Source organism: Choloepus didactylus, chromosome 1, assembly GCF_015220235.1.
Source record: "Choloepus didactylus isolate mChoDid1 chromosome 1, mChoDid1.pri, whole genome shotgun sequence".
Lineage (NCBI taxonomy): Eukaryota > Metazoa > Chordata > Mammalia > Pilosa > Megalonychidae > Choloepus > Choloepus didactylus.
In genome coordinates this window covers 152,478,930-152,502,985 of record NC_051307.1, presented here as the reverse complement: position 1 = coordinate 152,502,985, position 24,056 = coordinate 152,478,930, and the positions used below count along the sequence as shown (strand labels likewise).

General features: G+C 40.9%; 2 protein-coding genes across 2 annotated transcripts in view; both read right to left on the bottom strand.

Moving 5' to 3' along the window:
* The window catches only part of SLC9A9 (solute carrier family 9 member A9), a 592,279-nt gene that overhangs the window by 3,141 nt on the left and 565,082 nt on the right, over positions 1 to 24,056 (bottom strand). The gene's annotated exons all lie outside the window — the stretch shown is intronic.
* Positions 16,556 to 18,187, bottom strand: LOC119539554 (myotubularin-related protein 2-like). The gene has a single exon (XM_037843242.1). It carries the CDS (start codon positions 17,900 to 17,902, stop codon positions 17,102 to 17,104), a length of 801 nt encoding a protein of 266 aa, XP_037699170.1. The 5' UTR covers positions 17,903 to 18,187; the 3' UTR covers positions 16,556 to 17,101.

Here is a 24,056-nt window from a genome sequence, read left to right as displayed (position 1 = left end):
TTTCTTGTATAGCAAAAACCTTTGCATGCAGTGAAGGAGGCAGTTATGTTCACTTTTAAATCCCCTACTCAGTCACTTAGGTAGCAATTTGGCCTGCAAAAACTGCCCCACATCCAGCCTTCCTGGTAGCCTTTAATCATGAAGAAATGGTGAATGGACCATAAACTTCAGAGAGAGAGGTGTTTTAAGTATTCCTCTGCCCAGCCCAGCCCCCATTCAATGTCTCATCTGCTTAGAAAATGCATTTTTAAGAATTACCTTAAATAATAGCATAAAAGATTGTGTTTTCTTAAAACTGCACACACAGCTTAAACCACCAGTAATTTTCATAAAGAAGGAAGGGGTATTTCATAAAATGCTGACTTATTTTAGAGCTGGGTAGTGGACATAGATTGTTTTCCAAAATACTTTATTTTCACTATTCAACATAGACACTTTATACTTCATACATCAATGCATTGCTATACAAAATTATGTAAATAAGCTGGTGCCAGGTTTATTCTATTGTCTAGCACCTGTCTTTCTCATCTTTTCATCCCAAAGTGCTCGAAGTTAAAAGAAAAACCTGTTCACCTAAAGCCATTATGTTTCCCTCCAATCTATCAATAATGAAATCTCCAGAGGCTGCCTCAGGTTGCCTTATTTTACTTTATTTTTTTTCCTCAAAGAAAAGTAGAGAAATTATTTCACATTCCATCAGAAATGACTCTTAAGCTTTATATTATTTCCTCTGCTGGAGAATGTTTCACCTCATCAACTTTCTGAAAAGCGATAATAAATAGGGAAAGAGAAAAAATGGAAAGCAGTTAACATTGGTCAGCATGTGGAGATCTGCAGTCCCCGCCCCAGGCACTCAGGATGTGAGCAGATCTTGGAGATGGCTCAACTGGAGTCCTTGCATAGGTGGACCACACCATTCCTTCATTCCCAGGAATGAGGGTGTGGGCACAGTGTGTGCAGCCCAGAGGCAGCCAGGAATCTGGTTCCCCCTGGCTACAAACGATTCCCCAAGATAGCAGCAGAACAGAGGTTGCTCAAGAACACAGCCTAGGGATGCTGTGAAGAGACAGCCTGAAAAGATGCTTGAATCTCTAATTCCATCTGCAAAAGGAAAACTTGACTCCTCTTTTCAGATGGGCAGCTCTTTGCGCAGTTACAGACCATGGAAGGTATTAAGGTTCAGAGCTTGGCATTTGCGGTAACATCTTGTAATTACATCTACAAATCTGAAAAAGCCCTTGATGGTCTTCCATTAATTTTCATTACAGATGGTTATTGCCTTCGAGTGAAGGAATTGAGGCCTAAATAATCCAAAGGCTTCCTGTGCTATTTGAATCCAACGTTATCATCCCTAGTAGAAAAGAATTTATCAGGGCAGCATTATGCATTGTGGATGGGTGGGTTCTGTAGAGGGAAAAACACACAGACCTCATTCCTGCTGGTGAGCTGTGTACCCCTCAGGCAGGGCATGTGAGGACATGAGAACTTGTTAGGATTTATGGGATGCATAGGTCAAGGAAAAATGCTTTCTTACGGAGATAAAGTAGACAAGATACATGTACAACTGGAATGAAAAATCAAGGGCAATCCAGCCAATTTTTATTTCCAGATGGAAAAGTGACAGTAAGTAAGGAACATTTTTCGAAATGTCATGGACAAAAAGGAAGAGGCTTGCTAAGGCCTGGGAGACTTCCATTGTTTGACGTTCTCATATGCTAAAACATAAAAATGCCAAAATAATGTTACAAAAATAAAACACAAATTTAGAGTTGTATAGTGAACATTTCTTCTTTTAATCTTGGGGATGCATCAGTCTGATTCTCTGTTGAATGTTACTAGAGCTAATACTTAGAAGCTAAATTGGTAACTTTTTGTGCCTGTCATGCCTGGACAAATGACCATTTGGCCTCATCTGGACAGGCTCTGGGTTTGCAAAAAGACCAGCCCTGTCACTTTATTGATGATGTGACTTGTGGTCTAGTTATTCACCCCTCTGAGCCTCAGTATTGTTGTGAATATTAACCAAAATAATATACATAGAAGTGGTTTGTAAACTTTCACATGCTATACAAATGTTATCTATCCATCTGTCTATCTATCTATTTATCTATTGTTATTCACTTTCTGAGCAAGATTTTCTGGAAAACTGGTGCATCAATAATTGTTCAAATAATGGTGGAGAAATGATACTGAGGGTAAAGGTGAGAGAATAGCATTTCAGGCATTTGGTGTTGCTTCAGGATTCACAGATTATTTAGTGTGTGGAAAATTTAAGCAGCTCCTGCACTGAAAATAGCAAATTGGGATAAAAATTGTTGTACTGTGTTTTAGCGTAAGGTGGTGGAGGAGAGATGGGGAGAATTTGGTAATTCTGGGAAGCACATGATGCAGTTTTGGCTGTTCTGGCATCTCAGTAGCTGCAAGTCAAAGGAACAAGGCACATCCTGTGTGGCCTGTGAAAAGAATGTGCAAAGAAGGCCCATCCACAGCCCAGCCACAGTAGATGTGGGGGCAGAGGCTACGTTCTCCAGAATCTTGGCTTGCCCAGTGCTTGCCATATATTAGGTGCTCAATGGATGTTTGTTTAATTTATGGTATAGGAAAATATTCAGAGGTGTTATGAGTGATGGGAGTAAATACTGAGTAACTGAGCTGTGGAAGAATGAAGGGAACAAATTATGGCTGCAGAATGAGGTCTTCCTGAGGATAAAAAGCTTATAAAAGTCAAGATGAAAGTAGAACTCTTGGGCTTGAGTTATTAGACAAAGGGAACAAGGAGGAGTGTAGGAATGGCAAAAAAGTAAGGATATTTAAAAATAACTTTCTGCTTCATTCACTCATTCATTCACTCCTTCATTCACTTACTTTTTTTTTTTTAATATGCCCAACTAGTGAGGGAAAGAGACATGAAACTGGAAATTAAGAATTACATTATAGAATGGGGCACCCCTTTGTCTCTAGACTGTGTTCTCCTTGAGGGCAGGGCTGTCTCCTTCACCTAGACACAGTGCTGGGCACATTTTAGATGCATAAGAAATAGTTGTTGAATTAATGAAGACGACAGGCTGAGAGAGGGTAAATAAATGGCTCAAGGCAACCCAGCCAGTCAGTTATTGGCAAGACTGGGCCCGAGACCAGGGACTGTTCTACCACACCAGGCTTGCCTTCTGTTATAGAGACACTGAGTAACAGGATGTGCCTTATTGGTTGACCAATTTGGAATCGGGGAATCAGTGGCTTTGAGTTCCTCAGTGTTAAGTGTGGTGGTTTGGAGCTATGTACCCCAGAAAAACATGTTCTTAAAATTAATCCATTTCTATGGATGTGAACCCATTGTAAGCTGGACCTTTTGACAAGGTTACTTCAGTTAAGATGTGGCCCAACCCAATCAGGATGAGTCTTAATCCTATTACTGGGGTCCTTTATAACCAGAATGAACTCCAAACAGATAGGGAAGGAGCCAGAGGAGCCAAGGACCAAGGATTGCTGGTAGCCAGCTCCAAAACAACAGTGTCCAGGAAGAAAGCATTGCCCTAATGATGCCTAGATTTGGACTTCCAGCCTCAAAACTGTGGGCTAACCCATTGCATGGCATTTGCTTTGGCAGCCAGAAAACTAAGACACTGAGAAATCTCTGGAAAGTGGCTGGATCTCCAGGGTTACCTGAATTATTAAAAAAGAAGAAAACACTTATGATCTAAAAAAAAATTCCAACTGCAGATTTTTCAAAATATGTTATTTTTCTTATCACCCTCTGGTAGATGTTTGTAGAGGGAGATTCTCAATTGGGTATTTTTGGTACTGATTGTTTAGCTTCTCCAATAACCTAGAAATGTATCAAGACAAAATGTTAAGCTTGGGAGTGGGGAGGGAAAAGCAACTATGCCTTTTCTCATCTTTAAAGAGCATAAGTTAGAGAATAGCCATGTGGTTCAGGAGATGTAAGTAAAAGCTGGAGCTATGTCCCAAATTTAACATGTGTGAAATAGGAAAGACAATTAGTAGATGCATTTTTTTTCCTTTGGCCTGAGCTATCAACAGGTCCAAAGCTAAATTTTGTGCCTACTGAACTAACATCCCAAATACCTGGTAACATTGATTCCCCACCCCCTCTGTTTTGTTTGTTAGTTTTTGTTTTGATTATTTTAAATCATCAGGTTTTGTCCACTGTAAGTTGCCAAAACCAGTGGGTGCACATCTTGCTCATGCCTACCCTTCATGTGACGTGGTCTTGCACAGGGTGGTGAGAAGCAAACACCCCAAACAAAGGTCCAGCGCCACAAATGAACACCCATCCTTTTCCAAGGGACTAAGATTCATTGTCCTACCCCACCCTCCTTCTCTGCCCCTCTTCAGAAGTCTGATTTGAGAGCCTTGTGAAGCTGTCTTCTATCTTGGCTTTCTCTAAACTTGCCTGATCCTGAAGATCATCTGAGCCATTTGTCAAAATTATAGGTTTCCAAGTCCTTCCCTGGAGATTCTGATTCAACAGGTCTGGGAAGTGGCCTGGGACTCTGTATTTTTAGCCCACACTTCTGGTGATTCTGATGATTAGGCAAGTCTGAAACATACTGCCCTCCCATGAGATTCAAATCTAAAAAAGGAAGACAATATGTCCATAAGGCCATCACTTTTAGAGTGAAGACAGCTATAATGTAAACCCATTTTGTCCAGAATCCAGGCCTATCTGATGGCCACTGTCAATTATTCCATCTTGCCCGGGGATGGGTCAGATACTCAGGCTCAAGGGGATGAAGACATGATGATGTTACACCTGGGAGTGGATTAATGAAGCATCTCATCTCAGCTTCTGTAGGAACACTTTGTGCCTCTTGGGAATATTTGCATATATTTGTGGATATAAGCTTGATAAATGGTCTTGCTACAAGGATAAAATGCTTGTCAATACACAGCTGTGTAAAGAAGGAAAGCATATTTATCTCTGTATAGAGTTTTTAGAAATACTCCCTACTCCTACACTTTTTCATTTATGAAACATTTCTACATGTCTTATTTTATCTTTACAACCACAGGGTGGGTGATATACTCCCATTTTATAGATCGAGAAATGTGTGAACAGATGGCTTTTCAATTGTCTTCTAATCTGTTCTTGCCTCCATTTCCAGAGTGCTTTTTAGTTTCCAGTGCCAGCTTGCCATGAGAAATGGCCAGGGATCCATGCCAGGTAAATGGGGAAGGATAAATGCATTCTTGGAGTGGAAGCCAACCTTGCCCTCTAAGCCCATACATTTCTGCAGAATAACCAGTTACCATTTGCTATCAACTTGCTGAGTTCCACATTGTGTTTACACAGCATCCATGAATGGACCTAGCAGAGGACACTCAGAATTGTATACACCCCATCACTCTTTGATCCCGACATTCAAACCACATCCTTTATGCATATTTTCTAGAAAATGCAGCCTAACAAATTGAGTGTGTTCTCCTCTTCTCTTTGGATCTGTCAGATTTTATCAACGAAGACTTGCCATCTTGTCTTCTTAGCTAAGTACAAGTTCAGCCATTCCACCGAGCTGGCATTTAGGATTCCAGTCAGAGGAAGTCTTTAAGAGCTTAACCAAAGAGACTTCTTTAAGTTGTTTAATCTTGCTGTCCTCTCTGGCTCAAGGGAAGGATTCCAGTTCTGCACCAGATGGGCACTTGCAGAGAATGTGGTTGGTATGGGATCCTGCCTTTGCAACAGCCACTCTGTTTCAAAGAAAAGCTATCATGATGGCACTTTCTTCCAGGCCACTCATGAAGTTCTGGTTATAAAATAAGGAACAGGCAGAAACACTCTCATCTATTCTTAAGAAGGTATTCTCTATCTCTCTCCTCTTTCTATTCCTGTCTGTTTCTCTCTCTCTCTCTTTCACTCATTCACACACACACACAGACACACAGACACACACACAAACCCACCCACACAAACACACATCTTTAGTGGACAATCCTAAAACACATCATCTTAAAGGAAACTGTCACAGGAAACATCAGAAATGAAGCAATAAATACCAGAATAGGGGGAAGAGCTAAGATGGCAGCATAGAGAGGAGTGGAATTTAGTTAGTCCCTTGGAACAACTAATAAACAACCAGGAACAACCAGTAAATAATTTGGAATAACTGCTGGGGGACAACTGTGACTGTCCATACATCGTACACTAACTAGGACGGGGAGGAATGCCTGAGATCTCAGCATAAAATCTGTAAGTAAAAACTGTGGAACTGTGCCAGGAGCCCCCTCCCCCCATGGCAGGCTGAGCTTCAAAACCTTGCTGTGGTAGAAAGCAGAGCTCTCTGAGCAAGCAAACATAGTTCTGCCCAACTCCAACTGGGGATTTAATTACCAAATGTGGACTGCTGATTGCAAGCTACAAACCTCTAATAAGCAGACAGAGGCTTTTAGTGATGACTGACCTTAAAGAACCAGAAGACTCCGCTGACCAGGAGGGAGAGCCCAGAAGACAATGTGTTACCTCTGGCCAATGAGTGAAATTGGGGGACCGTGGACTGGCTCTGAAAGGGGGCTTTCTGTCCCTTTTTCTTTCTCTTTTTCTCAGCCTGAGGGGCTGAGTGGAGAGAGCCTCAGCCATCTTCAGTTCGCAGCACTCTGACCCAGACAGGGGTGGAGATAACAGAGTCAGAGAGACAAAGAAGCTATTCAAATGTAGATGATAACTCCCTAGGGGTGTATCTTCCCTAAGAGGAAGGTGGTGGGGCCCAGCTCTACCACCAGTCTTCCCTTCAGAATCAGACCCCAGAGCCTGGGGAAAAACACCAAAACAGAAACCAAGGAGGCCATACCTCCTTACACCAGTTGGGAGCGACAGGCTGACAGACGCCACCTGCTGGGCAGCTAGAGACCTCACAGGAAAGTCTGTCAATCTCCAAGACACACTGCAGGGAAACTTGAAAGTGAATATAACCCCATTCTGAGATCTGAACCTGTTCTGTTCTGGGAAAATCTGATTTGGGAAATAAGGAAACCAGATGCCTAGGCAATAGAAAACTACAATCTACACTAGGGAAAATGAAGATATGGCCCAAAGGAACAGACATACACCTCAATCAAGATACAGTTGAGATATTGTTTCACTTTAATGAAACAATCTATTAAATATTTTCAAAGAAGTATGCTAAATCAAGTAAAAAACCAAATCAATGAGTTCAGGGAAGATACGGCAAAAGAGATGAAGGCTATAAAGAAAACACTGGGTGAACATAAGGTAGAAATTGAAAGTTTGAATAAACCACTGGCAGAATCTATGGAAATGAAAGGCACAAGACTTGAGATGAAAAACACAATGGAGACATACAACAGCAGATCCCAAGAGGCAGAAGAAAACACTCAGGAACTGGAGAGCAAGAAACCTGAAATCCTACACACAAAAGCACAGATAGGGAAAAGAATGGAAAAATATGAGCAACATCTCAGGGAATCGAATGACAACATGAAGGGCATGAATGTATGTGTCATGGGTGTCCCAGAAGGAGAAGAGAAGGGAAAAGGGGCAGAAGCAATAATAGAGGAAATAATCAATGAAAATTTTCCATCTCTGATGAAAGACATAAAATTACAGATCCAAGAAGCGCAGTGTACCCCAAACAGAATAGATCTGAATAGACCTATGCCAAGACACTTAATAATCAGATTATCAAATAGATCTGAATAGACCTATGCCAAGACACTTAATAATCAGATTATCAAACATCAAAGACAAAGAGAGAATTCTGAAAGCAGCAAGAGAAAAGCGAGCCACCACATACAAAGGAAGCTTGATAATACTATGTGTGGATTTCTCAGTAGAAGTCATGGAGGCAAGAAGGAAGCAGTGTGATACATTTAAGATACTGAAAGAGAAAAACCACCAACCAAGAATCCTATATTCGGCAAAACTGACCTTCAAATATGAGGGAGAGTTTAAAATATTCTCTGACAAACAGACAATGACAGAGTTTGTGAACAAGATACCTGCTCTACAAGAAATACTAAAGGGAGCACTAGAGACAGACAGGAAAAGACAGGAGTGAGAGGTTTGGAACACAATTTTGGGTGATGGTACCACAGCAATGTAAGTACACTGAACAAAGATGACTGTGAGTATGGTTGAAAGAGTAAGGTTAGGACGATGTGGGACACCAGAAGGAAAGAGGAAAAATAAAGACTGGGACTGTATAACTTAGTGAAACCTAGAGTGCTCAACAATTGTGATAAAATGTACAAATATGTTTTTACATGAGGGAGAACAAATGAATGTCAACCTTGCAAGGTGTTAAAAATAGGGTAGTATTGGGAAAAAATACAATCAATGCAAACTAGAGACTGTAGTTAACAGAAACATTGTATTATGCTTCCTTTAATGTAACAAAGGCAATATACCAAAGTGAAATGTGTATAAGAGGGGGACATAAGGGAGGGGTATGGGACTCTTGGCATTGGTGATGTTGTCTCTTTTATTCTACTTGAGTTTACTTCTATTTTTCCTTTTTTTGCTTTTTAGCTGTCGTGTTTTTTTCTTTCTTCCTTTTTCTTTTTCTTTTGTCTCTCTACATTCTTTGACTCTTCCTCCTTCTTTGTGGAAGAATTGGAGATGTCCTTATACAGATAGTGGTGATGATGGTGAATACATAAATATGTGACTATACAGGGAACCATCAATGGTGGGTGGACAAAACCATCTTAAAAAAAACAATGGGTTGATGAAGAAACCTTGAAGGCACTATACTGAGTGAAATAAGTCAGACACATTAGGACAAATATTGCGTGGTCTCATTGATATGAACTAATTATAATACGTAAACTCATAGCTATGAAATATAAGTTACCAAGGTATAAAATGAGGTTAAAGAATGGGGAGTGGTTGCTTATTATGAACAGAATGTCAACTAGGTTGAATGTAATTGTTTGGAGATGGACAGAGGTGATGGTATCATGTTATTGTGAGAATAACACAGTGCTGAATGGTGTGTGAATGTGGTAGGAAGGGGAAGCTCAGAGTCATGTATGTCACCAGAAGGAAAGTTCAAGGTTAAAAGATGGGAATGTATAAAACAATGAATCTTGTGGAGGGCAATGTCCATGATCAACTGTACAAATGTTAGAAATCTCTTTCATGAACTAGAACAAATGTCTGACACTATAACTAGAAGTTATTAATAGAGGGTATTGTTCTAGTTTGCTAATGCTGCAGAATGCAAAACACCAGAGACAGATAGGCTTTTATAAAACGGGGGTTTATTTCGCTACACAGTTACAGTCTTAAGGCCACAAAGCGTCCAAGGTAACACCTCAGCAATCAGTTACCTTCACCGGAGGATGGCCAATGACGTCTGGAAAACCTCTGCTAGCTAGGAAGGCAGCTGGCGTCTGCTCCAAAGCTCTGGCCTCAAAATGGCTTTCTCCCAGGATGTTCTTCTCTAGCAAGCTTGCTCCTCTTCAAAACATCACTCCCAGCTGCACTCAGTTCCCTCTCTTTGAGTCAGCTCATTTATGTAGCTCCACTGATCAAGGCCCACCCTGAATGGGCGGGGCCACACCTCCATGGGAACATCTCATCAGAATTATCACCCACAGCTGGGTGGGGCACATTCCAAGCAAATCTAACCAGCACCAAAACTTCTGCCCCACAAAACCACAAAGATAATGGCATTTGGGGGACACAATACATTCAAACTGGCACAGGTTTATAGGTGAAAAAATACCTATTGCAAACTATGTATTACGGTAGTAGCATGTTAATATTCTTTCATCAACAGTAACTAATGTACTATACCAATACTATGGGTCAATAATGGAGAGGGGGTGGTTAGGGGTATGGGAAGAATTGAGTTTTCTTTTTCTGTCTTTATTTCTTTTCTGGAGTAATGAAAATGTTCTAAAAATTGAAAAAAAATTGGATGCACAGCTGTATGATATTACTGTGGGCAATTTATTGTGCACTTTGGATCTTTGGATAATTATATGATATGTGAACAATCTCAACAAAATTAAATTTAAAAAAATACCAGAATAAACACCTGCCAGGAGTAAACCAGTGGGGGGTAACTGCCCCACCCTCACCCCTAGCTTGGTCTCTGAGCTTTGTTTCTCACATGTCCATTTGGGGAATGACTCATCTTCCAAGACCAGGTGAATGTGTCCCTTCCTCCCAGCAGCCTTCTCAGAGCTGCCTTGGCTGAAACCTTCCAGCACCTCAGTGTTTTCATGGCAACATGCCCATACCTACCTGATAGCATTTATCTCATTGTCTTGAAGCTAATTGTTTATCTCTCCATTCCCTTTTTAGGTTCTTAGCTCCTTGAGGGCAAGAACTGTATTATTATCTTAAAAAAATCTTTTTATTGTAAAACCAAACAGAGATAAAGAAAACCTCACAAACCAAATGTATAGCTTAATGAATTATTCCTTGACGACCACCACCCAGGCCAGGAAACAGAACCTTTCCACCTTCCCCAAAAGCCCCTTCCAGGCGTCCCATCCCAATTACAACTCCTCCCTTCTCCCCACAGGTAACCAGCATCCTCATTTTTATACTAATCACTTATTCAGTTTATATTATAGTTTTATCACTCAAATTTGCACCCCTGGATGCTACAGTGTAGACTTGCCCATTTAAAAATGTGCTATGGCTTTTAAGTCTCTTTTAATCTACAGTCTCCTCCTCCATTCTTCTAATTTCCTTACAAGAAACTGGGCTGTTTGACCTGTGGTGTTTCCCAGAGTCTGGATTTTTGTTGTTGCACACTCATGTGTCACTCACAGCTCCCCATGTTGCTCTGCCCTTGGCATTTCCAGCAAATTGTCAGCTGAATTCAGAGATTGGATCAGATTCAGGTTCTCTGGTACAGTTGACATAGGAAAGGCAGGATAAATGTTTGATTCTTTCCCTCTGTTTATCAGTTTTCAAGATAATGAATTGGTTCCCTATCACTCTGAAGATGACTGATTCTTTCTTTAAATATCATTATGAGCTAATGGAGTTAAATGTATTTGCTTGCAACTATTTATCTTATTGAAGCTCAAATTGACCCATCTTTGGTCAGTGGGAGTTTTTTCAAGTCGGCTCCTCAGTCCTTTGGACATGATGCTAGTATTTTTTTAATGCAATTTATTGATATATTCACACACTGTACAAACTACCTGAAGTATAAATCAATGGTTCACAGTATCATCACATGGTTGTGCATACACCACCATCAATTTTAGAACACTTTCATTACTCCAGAAAAGAAATAAAAAAAGAAAATAGAAAATCCCAAACATCCCATACGCCTCCCCCCATTAATGACCCATAGTATTGGGTATTGGTGTGGTACATTTGTTACTGTTGATGGAAGAGTATTAAGATATTACTGTTAACTATAGTCCATAGCTGATGATAGTATTTTTGATAGCTTTCTTATTACTTCTTGACAAGTTGTTCTAGGCATATCTTGTACATTTCCTGTCTCAGACTTGTAACCAGCTATTTCTCCAAAATGCCCTGGGTTCTTTTATTGAGGAATGGTATTTCAAGACCACAATCTGGAGATTAAGGATTGCTGTATACCCTCGGGTTTTGTTAACGATTTAACAACAGCTTTCTCTGTCTTAAAAAAAAAAAAAAAAGCCCTGATTTGTAGCATTTCTCAGTTTTCATGACATAAATCCTCCCATCGTGGCTGATTTCAAACTACCAGTGGGAAGTCCCTTAATGTGGAGTTGGAAAGACACACACACAATTGGCTCCACCAGCTATTACAAACCGGCTTCAGCGTACAGCTGGCTATATATTTCATGAATTCCTATGGATGCTTCCAATTCAAGTCCGAGAGTTTCTGATACTCAAGGATAAGGGAATTCTAGAATTAGATTATTCCATAATTACTCATTGGTTTTATCCTACATTATACACACAGTAGTCTCAGAATAACAATACTGATATTACCACCATAATAATTACTGAAACAATTAAAATATATTTTTTGCATATTCCATCTTCATTCTGACTTCTCACTAAAACAAAACAAAACAAAACTACAGTACAACTGTAGGTGGTTGTACTATATCTGCATTGCCAGAACATATAGCCATTGCATATTGCACTCTCTCCTGCTTGGTTCTCATTTAATCCTACAAGACTTATATTTTTAATGCTCACCTCCAGGCCTTATACCAATGTCTCTCTAGTCATTTTGATCATCTGAAGCTTGTTCTATAGTAGTTTTCTCAGGAAGTGCTCGTAGGAATAATATTCTCTGTGTACTCATATAATGATAACAGTTTTTGCACCAAATACTTTGAAAGTTGGATTTACTGGATATATAACCCTTGGCTCATAATTTCTTTGAGTATCTTAAATATGTAATTCCATTTTCTTTTGACATAAGGAGTTTCTCCTGATGAAAATCTAATTTTCTTTCCCCTATAAATCACATGATTTTTTTCCCTAGATGCCCAAAGGACTTTTCTTTTCTCTTAAACGATCATTAATTTTACTAAAACTTGTCTGGTGTTGGTTGTTGGGGGTTGATGCTCTCAGGTTTGTGGTGTACTCTTTCAATATGTAGTTTAAAAACTTTTGTTATTTCAGAAAAGTTTTCCTGAATTACAGTTTTTAGTATTTGCTTTGTTTTATTGCTTTTCTTTTCTTCAGGGATTCCTATTTTCTGGATGTTTAATCTTTGCCCATCTTCAGTATTTTGTGACTTTCTCTCAACATCTTTTTATCTTTCTTCATTTCTTTTTGATTAAAAATTTTTTCTTCCTTTTCACCCTCTATTTCTCTTAGGACATTTATCTGATGTGTTTATTTGCTCTTGTATTCCTAGTCTTTGTTTCTGAAGTGATTTTTTTTCTTTTATTTTTACTTCTTTCTGTATTCATAAGTTTTTCTAATTCCCATTTATGTTGTTCTTTCATGGCTTGGATATTTTTCTTAATGTCTTTTTGACTTGTTTTAAATGCCTTTTTAAATTGTAATATATTACAGTTTTGATCTGTTTTATGGACACGTCTTTCTGGTCTGCTTTCATTGTCTATAGGGATATTATTCTGCTACTTTACTCATCTTTTTCCTTATAATAACTGCATGTAGGATTTGACATCTATTCTTTTCTGTTGTCCATTTTTACGTGAAATTAATTTTCCTGAACTTATAGAATAGGCAGGGTCCAGGAAAGCTTTCCCAACTCCACTGAATTCCCTCTTCTGTTGTTTTCATGTAGCACTGAGGATGGCGTCTTGCTTTCTGAGCTTTCCTGCACCGTTTCTCTCCCCAGCTGATCTGGAACTTGTCGTTTTTTTGTCACTATTGTCTCTGTCCTGCTCAGTGTTGATTCCACTCCAGGCAGTTTCTCCTCAGTGTAGGGCCCTGAGCTGGAAGGAAGGAAGCTTTGTGGGATGCACTTTGAGAGCTCATAAAGGTCTTGTCTGCTCCAGGCCCTTTCAGTTCCTCCTTCCTGGGACCCTTCACTCAGTTTTTGACCCCCAGCCACAACTCCAGTTTCAGGTGCTTTTATTTTCCAAATTGGCTCAACCACACTTTCCAGGGAACATCTACTGGATATTGAGGGGTTCTTCTGTTCAGACGCTACCCTGTTGCTTCTCTTTTCCTCCTGCACAGACGCATGTACTCTTGGTGATTTGTCTCCACCCACTTGTAATTTGGTGTACGTGGGAATATCTTCTCTCTAGTTTTGTTGTGTGCCCATGGATTTTTGTTTTGTCATCTAATTGCTCTGCCAGTTTTTACAAGGGGATGTGGAGCGATTGAAAGACAATGCTGTTGACGGCATTGCCATCTGCTCAGAATCCTTCAGGAACTGCATTTTATTTGATCTTTTATCCTTCATGATTAGTGTCATTACTAAAGAATGGGGACATGGTCTAGTTAAGATATTTTAAACTGCATCTTTGGGTGAGCTGCCTAAGCTGAATAGCAGCTCTCCACGATTCAAACTATGTGGCTTAGACTATAAACATGAACTTCAAATGAGGCATGGTTCTTAACCCTCTCTGGCCATGGGCTCACATCTTTGGAAAAATGCCCATGTGCTCATCATCTGCATGCAATTTCCCATGATATTTCAGAGAGTTCCCAGATGCCGTGAAACCCATTTGTGCTCTCCTAGAGGCCCTGAGTTAGGAAACTCTGGTCAAGTATTAAGAATGAGGGCAGGCTAAAGGCTGATAAAGTGGTATGCTTGCTATTCTATCTGTACTGGGAGTTGGTTTTATCAATGATATCTACCTATCAAATATTCAGATAATTCTAAGTATTAGGCTCTTTGGATCCAGACAGACAATACGGGGGCAGAGAAAGGGCAGTGGAGTTTGTTGCAAAGGTTAAAGGAGAGGAGGCAGTTCTAGGATACCAAGGCCACCAGTTTAAGTAGGGTAACTGGTGACAAGATAAACAGGGGAAAATACTGGAATCATGAAGCTGGAGGAAACTTGAGAGTTCATTTGATCCACAGCCTCAGATCTTAATGCAGGAGAAAGTCTAAACCCAGGCTTCTCCAAGTGTGGTCCTGACCATCTGCATCAGGGTCTCCTGGTGTGCTTCCTAAAATGCAGATTCCTGGGCCCTGTGGCCTTAAACCTGAGCCCTTTGGGGTAGGAGAACCTGGTGGTCTGCATTTTGGCAATCTCCAGAAAGTCATCAGGGTAAATATGAGAAGAGAATGGTATCTGGTCTCCGGAAGCACCCTGGGTGTGGAGATGCTGCATGGATGAGCTTCTCAGTCACAGCCACAGCATTGCTCTTACCACTACTGTCCTGACTCCTACTACTGTGCTTTTAAAGCTTTCCCCTTTGGGCACACGATGGGATCAACAGATTTCCAGGGATATCTGCTGTCCACCAGAAGCAGATGAAATCCATTTGTGTCATATGGAGGGATGTATCTGGTTCAGCTTGTTTTTGGAGAAAAATGCTGCTGTGCTTATGTGGAGTTGGCCTTGGCTCTTGGTGGCCTCCTGGTGAGAGGAAGCACCCCTCAGACCCAGACTCCCTCTGTAAGCACACAGCGATTTAACAACAAGCCTCTCTGGTGACCTCCCTGACGGCCTGCTGGAGAATTGGGCACTGAAGGGTAACTCTGTTCCAGCATTCTCTACTCTGGTTTAGGGAGGACATTTTCATTCAATTTCTCCCCTGAACACTCCTTGGATGTGTCTTCAGCCAGCTACCCCACAACTCACCTTGAAGGTGTAGGTGGCCCGCAGTGCCCTTGCCCTCTTGCCTCCACCCACTATTGGATGAGGCTGTGCCTTAGCCCTTGACTCCCAGAATACAGTGCGTGCCTGAGGGGAACCAGTGGGCATGGGCAAAGATCCCATGGGGATGCACGATTAGTGGTCCCTTGTTGTCTACGTCTGGGAAGCAGGAAGGGTCACTTCTGCACTGGCAACTGCAGTGCGGACCCTACAGAAGAAGATTCTCAGAGCCTGAACTTAAAGAGGAGACTCCCTTCAATGCCTCGTGGGAGGGAGACACCAATGGCCAAACACTGACGGCTGAGGGTCTGGCTTCTGCGACTGCTGCTCAATTTGAGCAAAATTCTCCAACTCTACATGCCTCAATTTTCTCAATATTAAAGAGGCACATGGTGTGATGTTAGATCTGATTAGGTAATTATTTGGAGATGGTAATTACCCTGGTACTTTTTTTTTTTTTTTGTTGCTATGCAGGTAAAAAACGTTTATTGTAACAAGGATGTATATTTCTGCAGGTTAAAAAGGAAGAGGTTTCCACAGTGTGATATGTTTGGGAATAATTTAAAAAATAGGATGAGAAATCCAGTATTTTATCCTATCCCCCTTTCTGCCTCATATTCCTCTCTCTGTCTTCTCTCCTAGAAAACAATCCTAAACCTCATTCCTGCTAGTTCATGATGCTTAGGATGGAGGAAAATACTGGAAGAATACATGCCAGATCCTGGGCTATGGGCTTTATACACATTATCTCATTTTATCTTTATGCCTTATAACTAAAATATTAACTGATAATAGTTTAGGCTGTTATGCCCCTCCGCAGTCTCCTTTAAGGCAGAATGTTTTTAAGTTTAAAGGGAATGCCTAGAACTCACAATGCCCTCATAAAGCTAAACAGTATGGAAATAATTAGATACATGCTTTACCAGTGATTTAAAAGGGTAACTATCTCAGCATTGTTTACAATAGCAAGAAAAAAAAAATCAGAAATAACCCAAATATCCAACAATTGCTATTATTAGTTATAATTCCATAGAAAATGAATATTTGTGGACAAAGATAAAGTATCAATTTAAAAAAGGAAGTCACAATCATCCCATTTTTGTTTCAAGTATATGTGTGCATATATACATACACAGGTCTGGAAGGATAACTAAGGTTTAATGATGTTTCTCTCTTAGTTTCAGGGTTTTGGTTGTTTTAAAATATTTTCTTCTTTTTTCTTATCAGCATGAGTTAATTCTTCTATAATGTATATATATTGCTTACTGGGGCATAAAAAGATGTAATTTTTAAAAAACAAAGTAGTACCTTCTCTTTCCTTCTCCCATGGTAGATTTTGTCAACTGAACCAGATTTTCTACTTCCACAATGCGAACACTTATTCTACAGCAGAAATCAGGAATACTGATATAGCTAATTGCAAATTCTTCAGGAGCTGAATAACTTATACAGGTGGAGGGAAGTTAGGGAGATGGCACCATGGCCCCTTGGAACAGTTTCACTATTACGATTACAGTATTTAACAGGAACTCCAGTCAGTCATAGGCTCAATCTGTTGTAAAGTTCATATAAGGGAGAAGGAAACTAATATTACTAAGCACCTATTTATTATGTAACCAAGGGCAGTGTTATTCACTATCTTTTATTATATGATTTTTTACCCCTAAAACAACCTTGTTAGCTATTACTATTATTATTTTACAAATGAGCAAATTGAGATCTAAAAAGATTAAATAACTCAAAGCCACAAAAGATCAAGTAGGAGAGCCAGGATTAGCACCTCCACTGTTACCCTTCTCGAGTCTGCACCCTTTTCTCTACACTGTGGCCCGTGCCAAACAGCGGCAGATTTATGAAACTGTTACTAAAATCTTAATATTATACTGTTATTAAGTCTTAGTTATTGAAAGTGAGACAATCTCACCTTATTGGCAACAGCATTAACACTAGGCCGGGCATCAAATATAAAGATTTTATGAGACTGGGCATTGGAATCCATGATGGCTTGAAGGTATTTTTCATCCTCCTTGCTGCGCTTTCCACTCACTCCTACCATGGGCTGGCTACATCGAGTGATTGTGGCTTGACTTTCAGGATGAATCCATGATAAAACTGGGATCCGGCCCCTTGATCTGAAGGATGCCACTCTCTTTAATTCTTCATCAGGAATATTTGCTGGCACAACCAAGAGGGCAGGGTATGTATCACTCTGCTCATATCGTTCATTTATCTTTGTTATTCTCCAGCTTTCATTAGGAATTCCCTGCCTTCTGTACTCTAAAAGAGGATCATATAGCTTCCACCCATTTTCAGGAAATACTTCTTTGTATTCAAAAGCAAAGAGGGACAGGTTATTAGAGACAGGGAATGCATATTTCATTAGATTCTCAAATATGGATCTTCTTGTTCGCCCCTCAGGTTTATGAGCAAACCGTAAATTCCGGATATCCTTGCATACAATTTCTAGTCCATAAGAATTGTCACCTCGACTGGAAGCACCACCAATTTTTTCTACTCTACTTATCACACCAAGAGAAGCATCTAAAACAGATGGAGGATCCCGTTCCATGCTTTTGAAATATAACCTGTAATTTGTAACAGTCAGAGTTCCTCGTACAGCACCAGTGAACGGGCATATATAAGTTACATCTTTGGCCATGTCTTTAATATTTTCTCCTGGAAGCAAGGGTGGTTCTTCCATTTCTGCTAATTTGTTAGACTCCCTCAGGACCCTTAAATCAGGAGAAAAGTTGTCTGCAGAAGTTGAAATGGAATCTGATGATATGACAGAAGCTGATTTTGTATGCACTGAATTCTCTGAATGAGAAGTGGAGGCATTTATAATTTTTGAGATGTTTTATCTTCACTTCTGATGATCTTCAAATGTCAATGGCTCTTAACACATTAACTGGACAGGGAATCCACGCTGGGCGGCCGTGCAGCCGCAGCCAGCTGAGAGCCAAGACTCTCGCAACTCGAGCTCTTCTCCATGGCACCGCGAGGGCAGCGAAAGGGAAAGGCTGAAACGACCTCCGCGGTGACCGGGCGGGAGGAACCACCCTGGTACTTCTTAATAATTCCAAATCTTCTGTTTGTTTGTTTGTTTGTTTGTTTGTTTATTGTAGTGGTTAAGAAGGAAGGCAACCTGGGGTTGAATCCTAGCTCTATTTTTTTTTTTTTTTAATCTATGAAACATTTGAGCCTCATTTTCATCATCCATAAATGGAAATAATTTACAATAGTGACCTTATAAAGGAGAGGATTAAGTGAGATAAAAATAGATACAATTTTTAGCACAGTTCGAGACACATAATAAGCACTCAGTAAATGTTAGCTATTATTTTTCCACTATGTCCCTTGAGGAGTTATTAGTATTAGAAATATATTTCAAATATCCACAAATCAGTTTACTCATGTCCACCCACATTTGCCCTGCAGAGTTCATAATATTTCTTCTGCTGGCTGCTGGAGTCCTGAGAAAGATATTGCAAAGTTTCTCCCAGAAGGTTCCTTTCTGTCCTTGGAGCAATGCCGCTGTGCGGAGGGACCAAGGGAAGCCCTGCCCATGTTTCACAACCGATGTCGCAGTTTCAGAGCAGGATTTCAATTGAGTCCTTTTGTTATGAGGAGTGCTTTGTGGGTCTCTGCAGAAATGAGGCGCTTACTTGCAAGGTGAATGTTTTCATATAGGGAATGGGTTTTTAACATCACATAAGAGCAGCCCTTTCTGGTTGTCATATTTGTTTCTCGGAGTCCTGGTTGTCTTTGAGGCTGTCCTCTAACCTTCCCACACAATGGATACCTTCTCTTCTGGACCATTTAGCAAACTTCTTAGAATCTTGCCCTGAGGCTCTTCGAGGAAGACAAACACTGATACAGGCACACACACACACACACACACACACACACACACACACACACAGAACCCAAAAATGCTGACTGTTACCCACTGAGTTACAGGAATCAAGGTATGTGACACCGGGCTATTTTTGAGCTTTGGAATGAGGACTGTTCAGGAAACATTAGAAACTCTATTTCCTTTGACCAAGCAGACACACGAGGAGAGCTCTTTGTTGTTACAGGGTCACGTGCCATGAATAATCTCATTCTTCTCTCCAAGCACATTTTTCTCTTAGATGCACTTTCGACTGTTTTTTTTTCCACCACCAAACCCCATCTAGAAATACATTTTATAACTGCTACCCAGTACATGACCCTAACTTCTGTTCAACTATACACAGATAAAACTAAAATCAAATTTTTGTGATGCACTTGGATATTTTCCATTCCATTCCATTCCATTCATCTCTACTCAATTCAGTTTACTGTAGACATTGCTAATATTCATAAATATCTGGTTCTCCTCTTTCATGTTCACGGAAGACTACTTCTCAACATCCTTGAAGTAGGTGGGGGCTGTATGACTAATTCTGGCTAGTGGGCTATTGTCATAAGTGACTAGTTTCACTTCTACACTGAAACATAGGAGGCCAGTATGCACCCCTCCAGCTGACTTTTCCTGCTATGATGACTCAGGAAAGCCTCGGATGAGAGTGGAGCCACAAGATCAAAGCTGCCTGCATCACTGTGTTGCCAGTGTAGAAGACAGTTGCCCTAGGGAGTCACCCACATCCTCAGCCGTCTTTAAACAAGAGAGAAATAAAACTGTTTGATGAGCCACTAAGGTTTTAAAATGTTTGCTACCACAACATAGCCTATCCTATTCTAAATTAATACAGTATTCTATTCTATGTCATTTATTTAAATATGCGGGTTCTGAGTTATTGAAATGATTCCATGATCCATTATGGGTAGCTGCCTGCAATTTGCAAATCATTTCTCCAAGGCATCTGCCACATCTACAGCCCCAGAATTGAGAGAGAGCTAGAGAGGGAGAGAGAGGGAAGGAGGAAGGGAGGGAGGGAGGGAGGGGCGGGGGTGGGTGGGTGGAGAGTCCGTTGCATAGAGGAGAGAGAGTGTATACCAGTGCTGTCTTTTGTTAGGGTCCTGACTTTCTGGGCTTGGTTGACTACAGAAGACTAAAACGGCTGTGGGAATAAGGACCTAGTGAATTAGGCTGCAATTTCTTGGCAGGGGGGCACCAGAAGAGGCACCAAGTTGCAAAATTGACTGAGTACTGGACTTTTCCCTTCTTTTTGCCTCTTAGATGTTTATGGTTTCACATTCAGGCCTTGTGTATCCTGTGCTTTCTCAATATGCACAAGTCCATTGAGAATTCAGGATATAGAGTGTATCTTGCCTGTTATAAAAAGAAAATGGATTATGAAGGCATGATTCTTACACTGTTCTGTAAAGTGGTGAGATCCGAGGCCTACATCATGGAAGCATCTTTGGGTCAGAATACTTGAATTTCATTGCCCTCCACTGATGCGGCTCCACTTACCTTTCCAACCTATCTACCACACTCCTTCACATACCTTAGTTTTCAGATCAATAGAATAAAGTGCTGATTCCCATTTATGTTTCCCTGTCCCCCTGAGCCTTTGCCTATGCTATTCCCCCTTTTTGAACAGCTTTTCCTTTCACCTTGGCACTTGGGAACCCTTTAGGGTTTCGGACAGAGCTGAAATCTCACTGTTCTTTTATTTCCCACTCTCCTGGGACTTGCCACTCACTACCTTGTATTATAATTATTAAAGTACATTTCTTTTGCTCCTATCCCACCTTGAACCAGAGCTGTTTCCCTTTAGTTTTTTGATCTTGGGGTTCCATATAAAATTCCATTCAAATGAAAAGGTTCCTATGTAACAGCAATAACAACAACAAGTATCCAAAAGTTAGAAAATCCAGTGACCTAAAAATAAAGGTTGATTTACTAAGATTGACATAGAAGGTCTTTCTAGGCTACTCCCAGATCTCCATATTCATCAAAATACCTTACAGACTTTGTGTCTTTGCATACTTGGTTTCCACTGCCAAATGTCTTTCCTCCTTTTGTCTTCCTGGGAAGCTCTATTTATTCTTTAAAGTCTGTGGCATAGATTGCTATTTGTCTGCCCAATATGCAGTCTCTCTTTCCTCCTTACAATAAAAGCTCTAATCTTTTGGGGGTGTTCAATTTCCTCAGCAGATTGGGGCGACCAATGAAAAGGAACTTGTTGGGTGGGACTTCTAGAGAAGCCCCTTAAAGAGAGCATCTCTTCTGTCCTCTCTCTCTTCCTGCCTGGAACTTGAATCACCTGTCTGGAGCTCCAGCGGCCATTTTGGGGCTATGAGGTGAACTTGAGGAAAAAGATGGAAGACCACGGGAATACTGGTGGCATGGTGGAGCCTCATTATCAGCTGTAGATTGTCTAATATCAGAATTTGTTTACATGACTTAAAAACCTCTATTTCAACTAAATTTTTCTGTTACATACAGCCAAACATAATCCTAATGGCTACTTGGATTCAAATAGTACTTCCTCTTAGTACTCCCCCTATACCACTACTACATAAACTTCTTCACTGGGGATCCAGTGCTTGAAGTCCAGTAGTTACAAATGAGTCTTCTCGATTCATGTTTGTTGAATTAAAGAGACTTGAAAGGGATTTAGGGTTTTCTGTCAACATGCAAATTCTTTTTGGGAAGGCTAGATAATCTGAAACCTGCACCTTATTTGGGATTTAATTGGCAAGTAAGAAAGCCTTGGCTGGGATCCTTCTGCATGGTGGTACAAGAGATGGGTGGAGGCTGTGCTGGCCACTGGAAGGAAAGGTGGGAAAAACCCACAGCTGTGGATTTCAGCCCTTCTGGATTTCCCTAGGGCAGCTCTTGTTAGCTACTAGTTTTCCCCTATACAAAACCTCACTACTCCTGGAAAGGCCTGAGAGGAGACTGCATTAGTAATGCTTTACATTGCCTCCTGCCGCTCCCAGAGGCAAAATCTCTCCCTGGAGACTGGGTATCACAGATAACTGGCTCCTTGCACAAACCTATGAGTCCCTCCTGTCAGTCCTCACTCTGTCCCTTCTGTCCCCCCAAACCACTTTGGGAGGGTCCGTCACTCTTGAATTACAAGATTAAATGAATGCGTGTTTGGATAAGATGTTTTGGAGCCCAAGATCAAAGTCTTCAAGTGCTCAGGGTCCAGACCCCTTTCAGAGTGAGTATAAAACCCGCCTTCCTTGAGTGAATTATGGGTGCAAAAGGAGAGAAGGCACTGCCCATATCCACCATATCGACACATTTTCTCGGTAGTGGAGCTCACATGGCTTACTTGGAAATGGGTGCAGAGGACACGGAACGGTGCACTTTTTATTAAAACCACTCAAAAATTTTATTGTCAAGAACAAATATGGTCCTTTGGCTAAATAAAACCACTAGATGGCAAATTATTCCTCATGATATGATTATTCTCTCCTTGTAAAAATAATAAAAAATGTTTCTATGGGTTTGCTGCGTGTGTTTGTGGGTTAGCTTTAATAAACAATCCCAGGGCCTTTTTTTGTAAGTTGCAGATCTGGACTTAAGCCAAATGTTTCCCACCAGTGGCAGGAGCTGTCCTGCTTGCCACAGAAGAGAAAGCACCGAGTCTTTATACAATTTCACTCTCCTAAATCAAACCTTACATTTGCCATGATTATTTACCATTGCTTTGTAATTGTGAGCAGACAGCTGAGTGGAGCTGGAAGTCTATTCATTCTTTAAAGTGACATAAAGTGGCACTTGGATTCCCAAATGATAATTGTTCTTTTCTCCTTGTTAATATCCAAAGGCTGCTCGTAGTTCTGTGAAAGAATCATTTAATGCCAGCTCCAGAAATTTCTGTGGGATTTGGCTCTTGGCCTCTTTTTGAAACCCAATTTGAAATCACCCTCAGGAACCGGGAAAGCTGAATTGATTGTGACCTTCAGTCAAAATTCCACTCTAAATAGTTGAGCAGTATGAAGAACTTTCCCTCATTCATATCTTTTTAATACCACCAATGGTCATGGGTGGGAAGTATTGGCAGTTTCTCAGAAATCTGATTAATCTGAGGACATGTCCACCTCCAGTTGAATCTTAGAGACAGGAATTTGATGAGGGAAGTGGATCTGATGAGATTTCCACCTCAACCTAATAGGCTCTCAGTCTCCAGACAATCTCCTATTTAAAAACATCTTCCACAGAACCTCAAAGCCTGTAGGAACCACTCTACATGGTGGGAGGGCCCTTCATCAGGGTCTCGGGTCTCAGGGGCTTCCACGCCGTCCCCCACCCCCATCCTCCAACACACACAACACACTGGTGGTCATGTACGGGTAATCCACCAAGACCAGCAAAACTTTCTGCTGACAGAATGAGTGATGCCAGGAGCTGCGTCCTTTGTGCCTTCATGAAGTTTCAAATACCCTTGAGATCCTTGTTGATTGACCACAAACAGGAGTAGAGAAGTTAAATATATGCTGGTATTAATGGTGCTTTCTGTATTACGGATGAGTTCCTGCTATTTCTGTTCCCCATTTTCAAATTCTATGCAATGTCATTCTGTTTCTGAACTCGGTTAGAAACAAAAGCAGCCACTTCATGTCTCTCTGACCCCTGGCTCAGAATTGCAGAGTTAATGGTGTCCAACACTGTCTGTTTGAAGGACTGTGCTAAATACTTTACATGACTAATCTCCTTTAATCCTATGAGGGGGCTTTATCATCATCCCTGTTTTATGAGTAAGGAAACTGAGGCACAGGGAAGTGAAGGAACCAGCCCAGGGCCACGCAGCTAGAAAGTGGTAAAGGCAGGATTTGAACCCAGGCTGTGGCAGTGCAGCCTCATTCCTTCTCACTTTGAGTCTGGAGCTCAGCACAGCATGATGGCCTCCCTAGCTTCGGGAAGATTCAGTAGAGGTGCCTCTTAGAGAAGACCTTCATTTTTC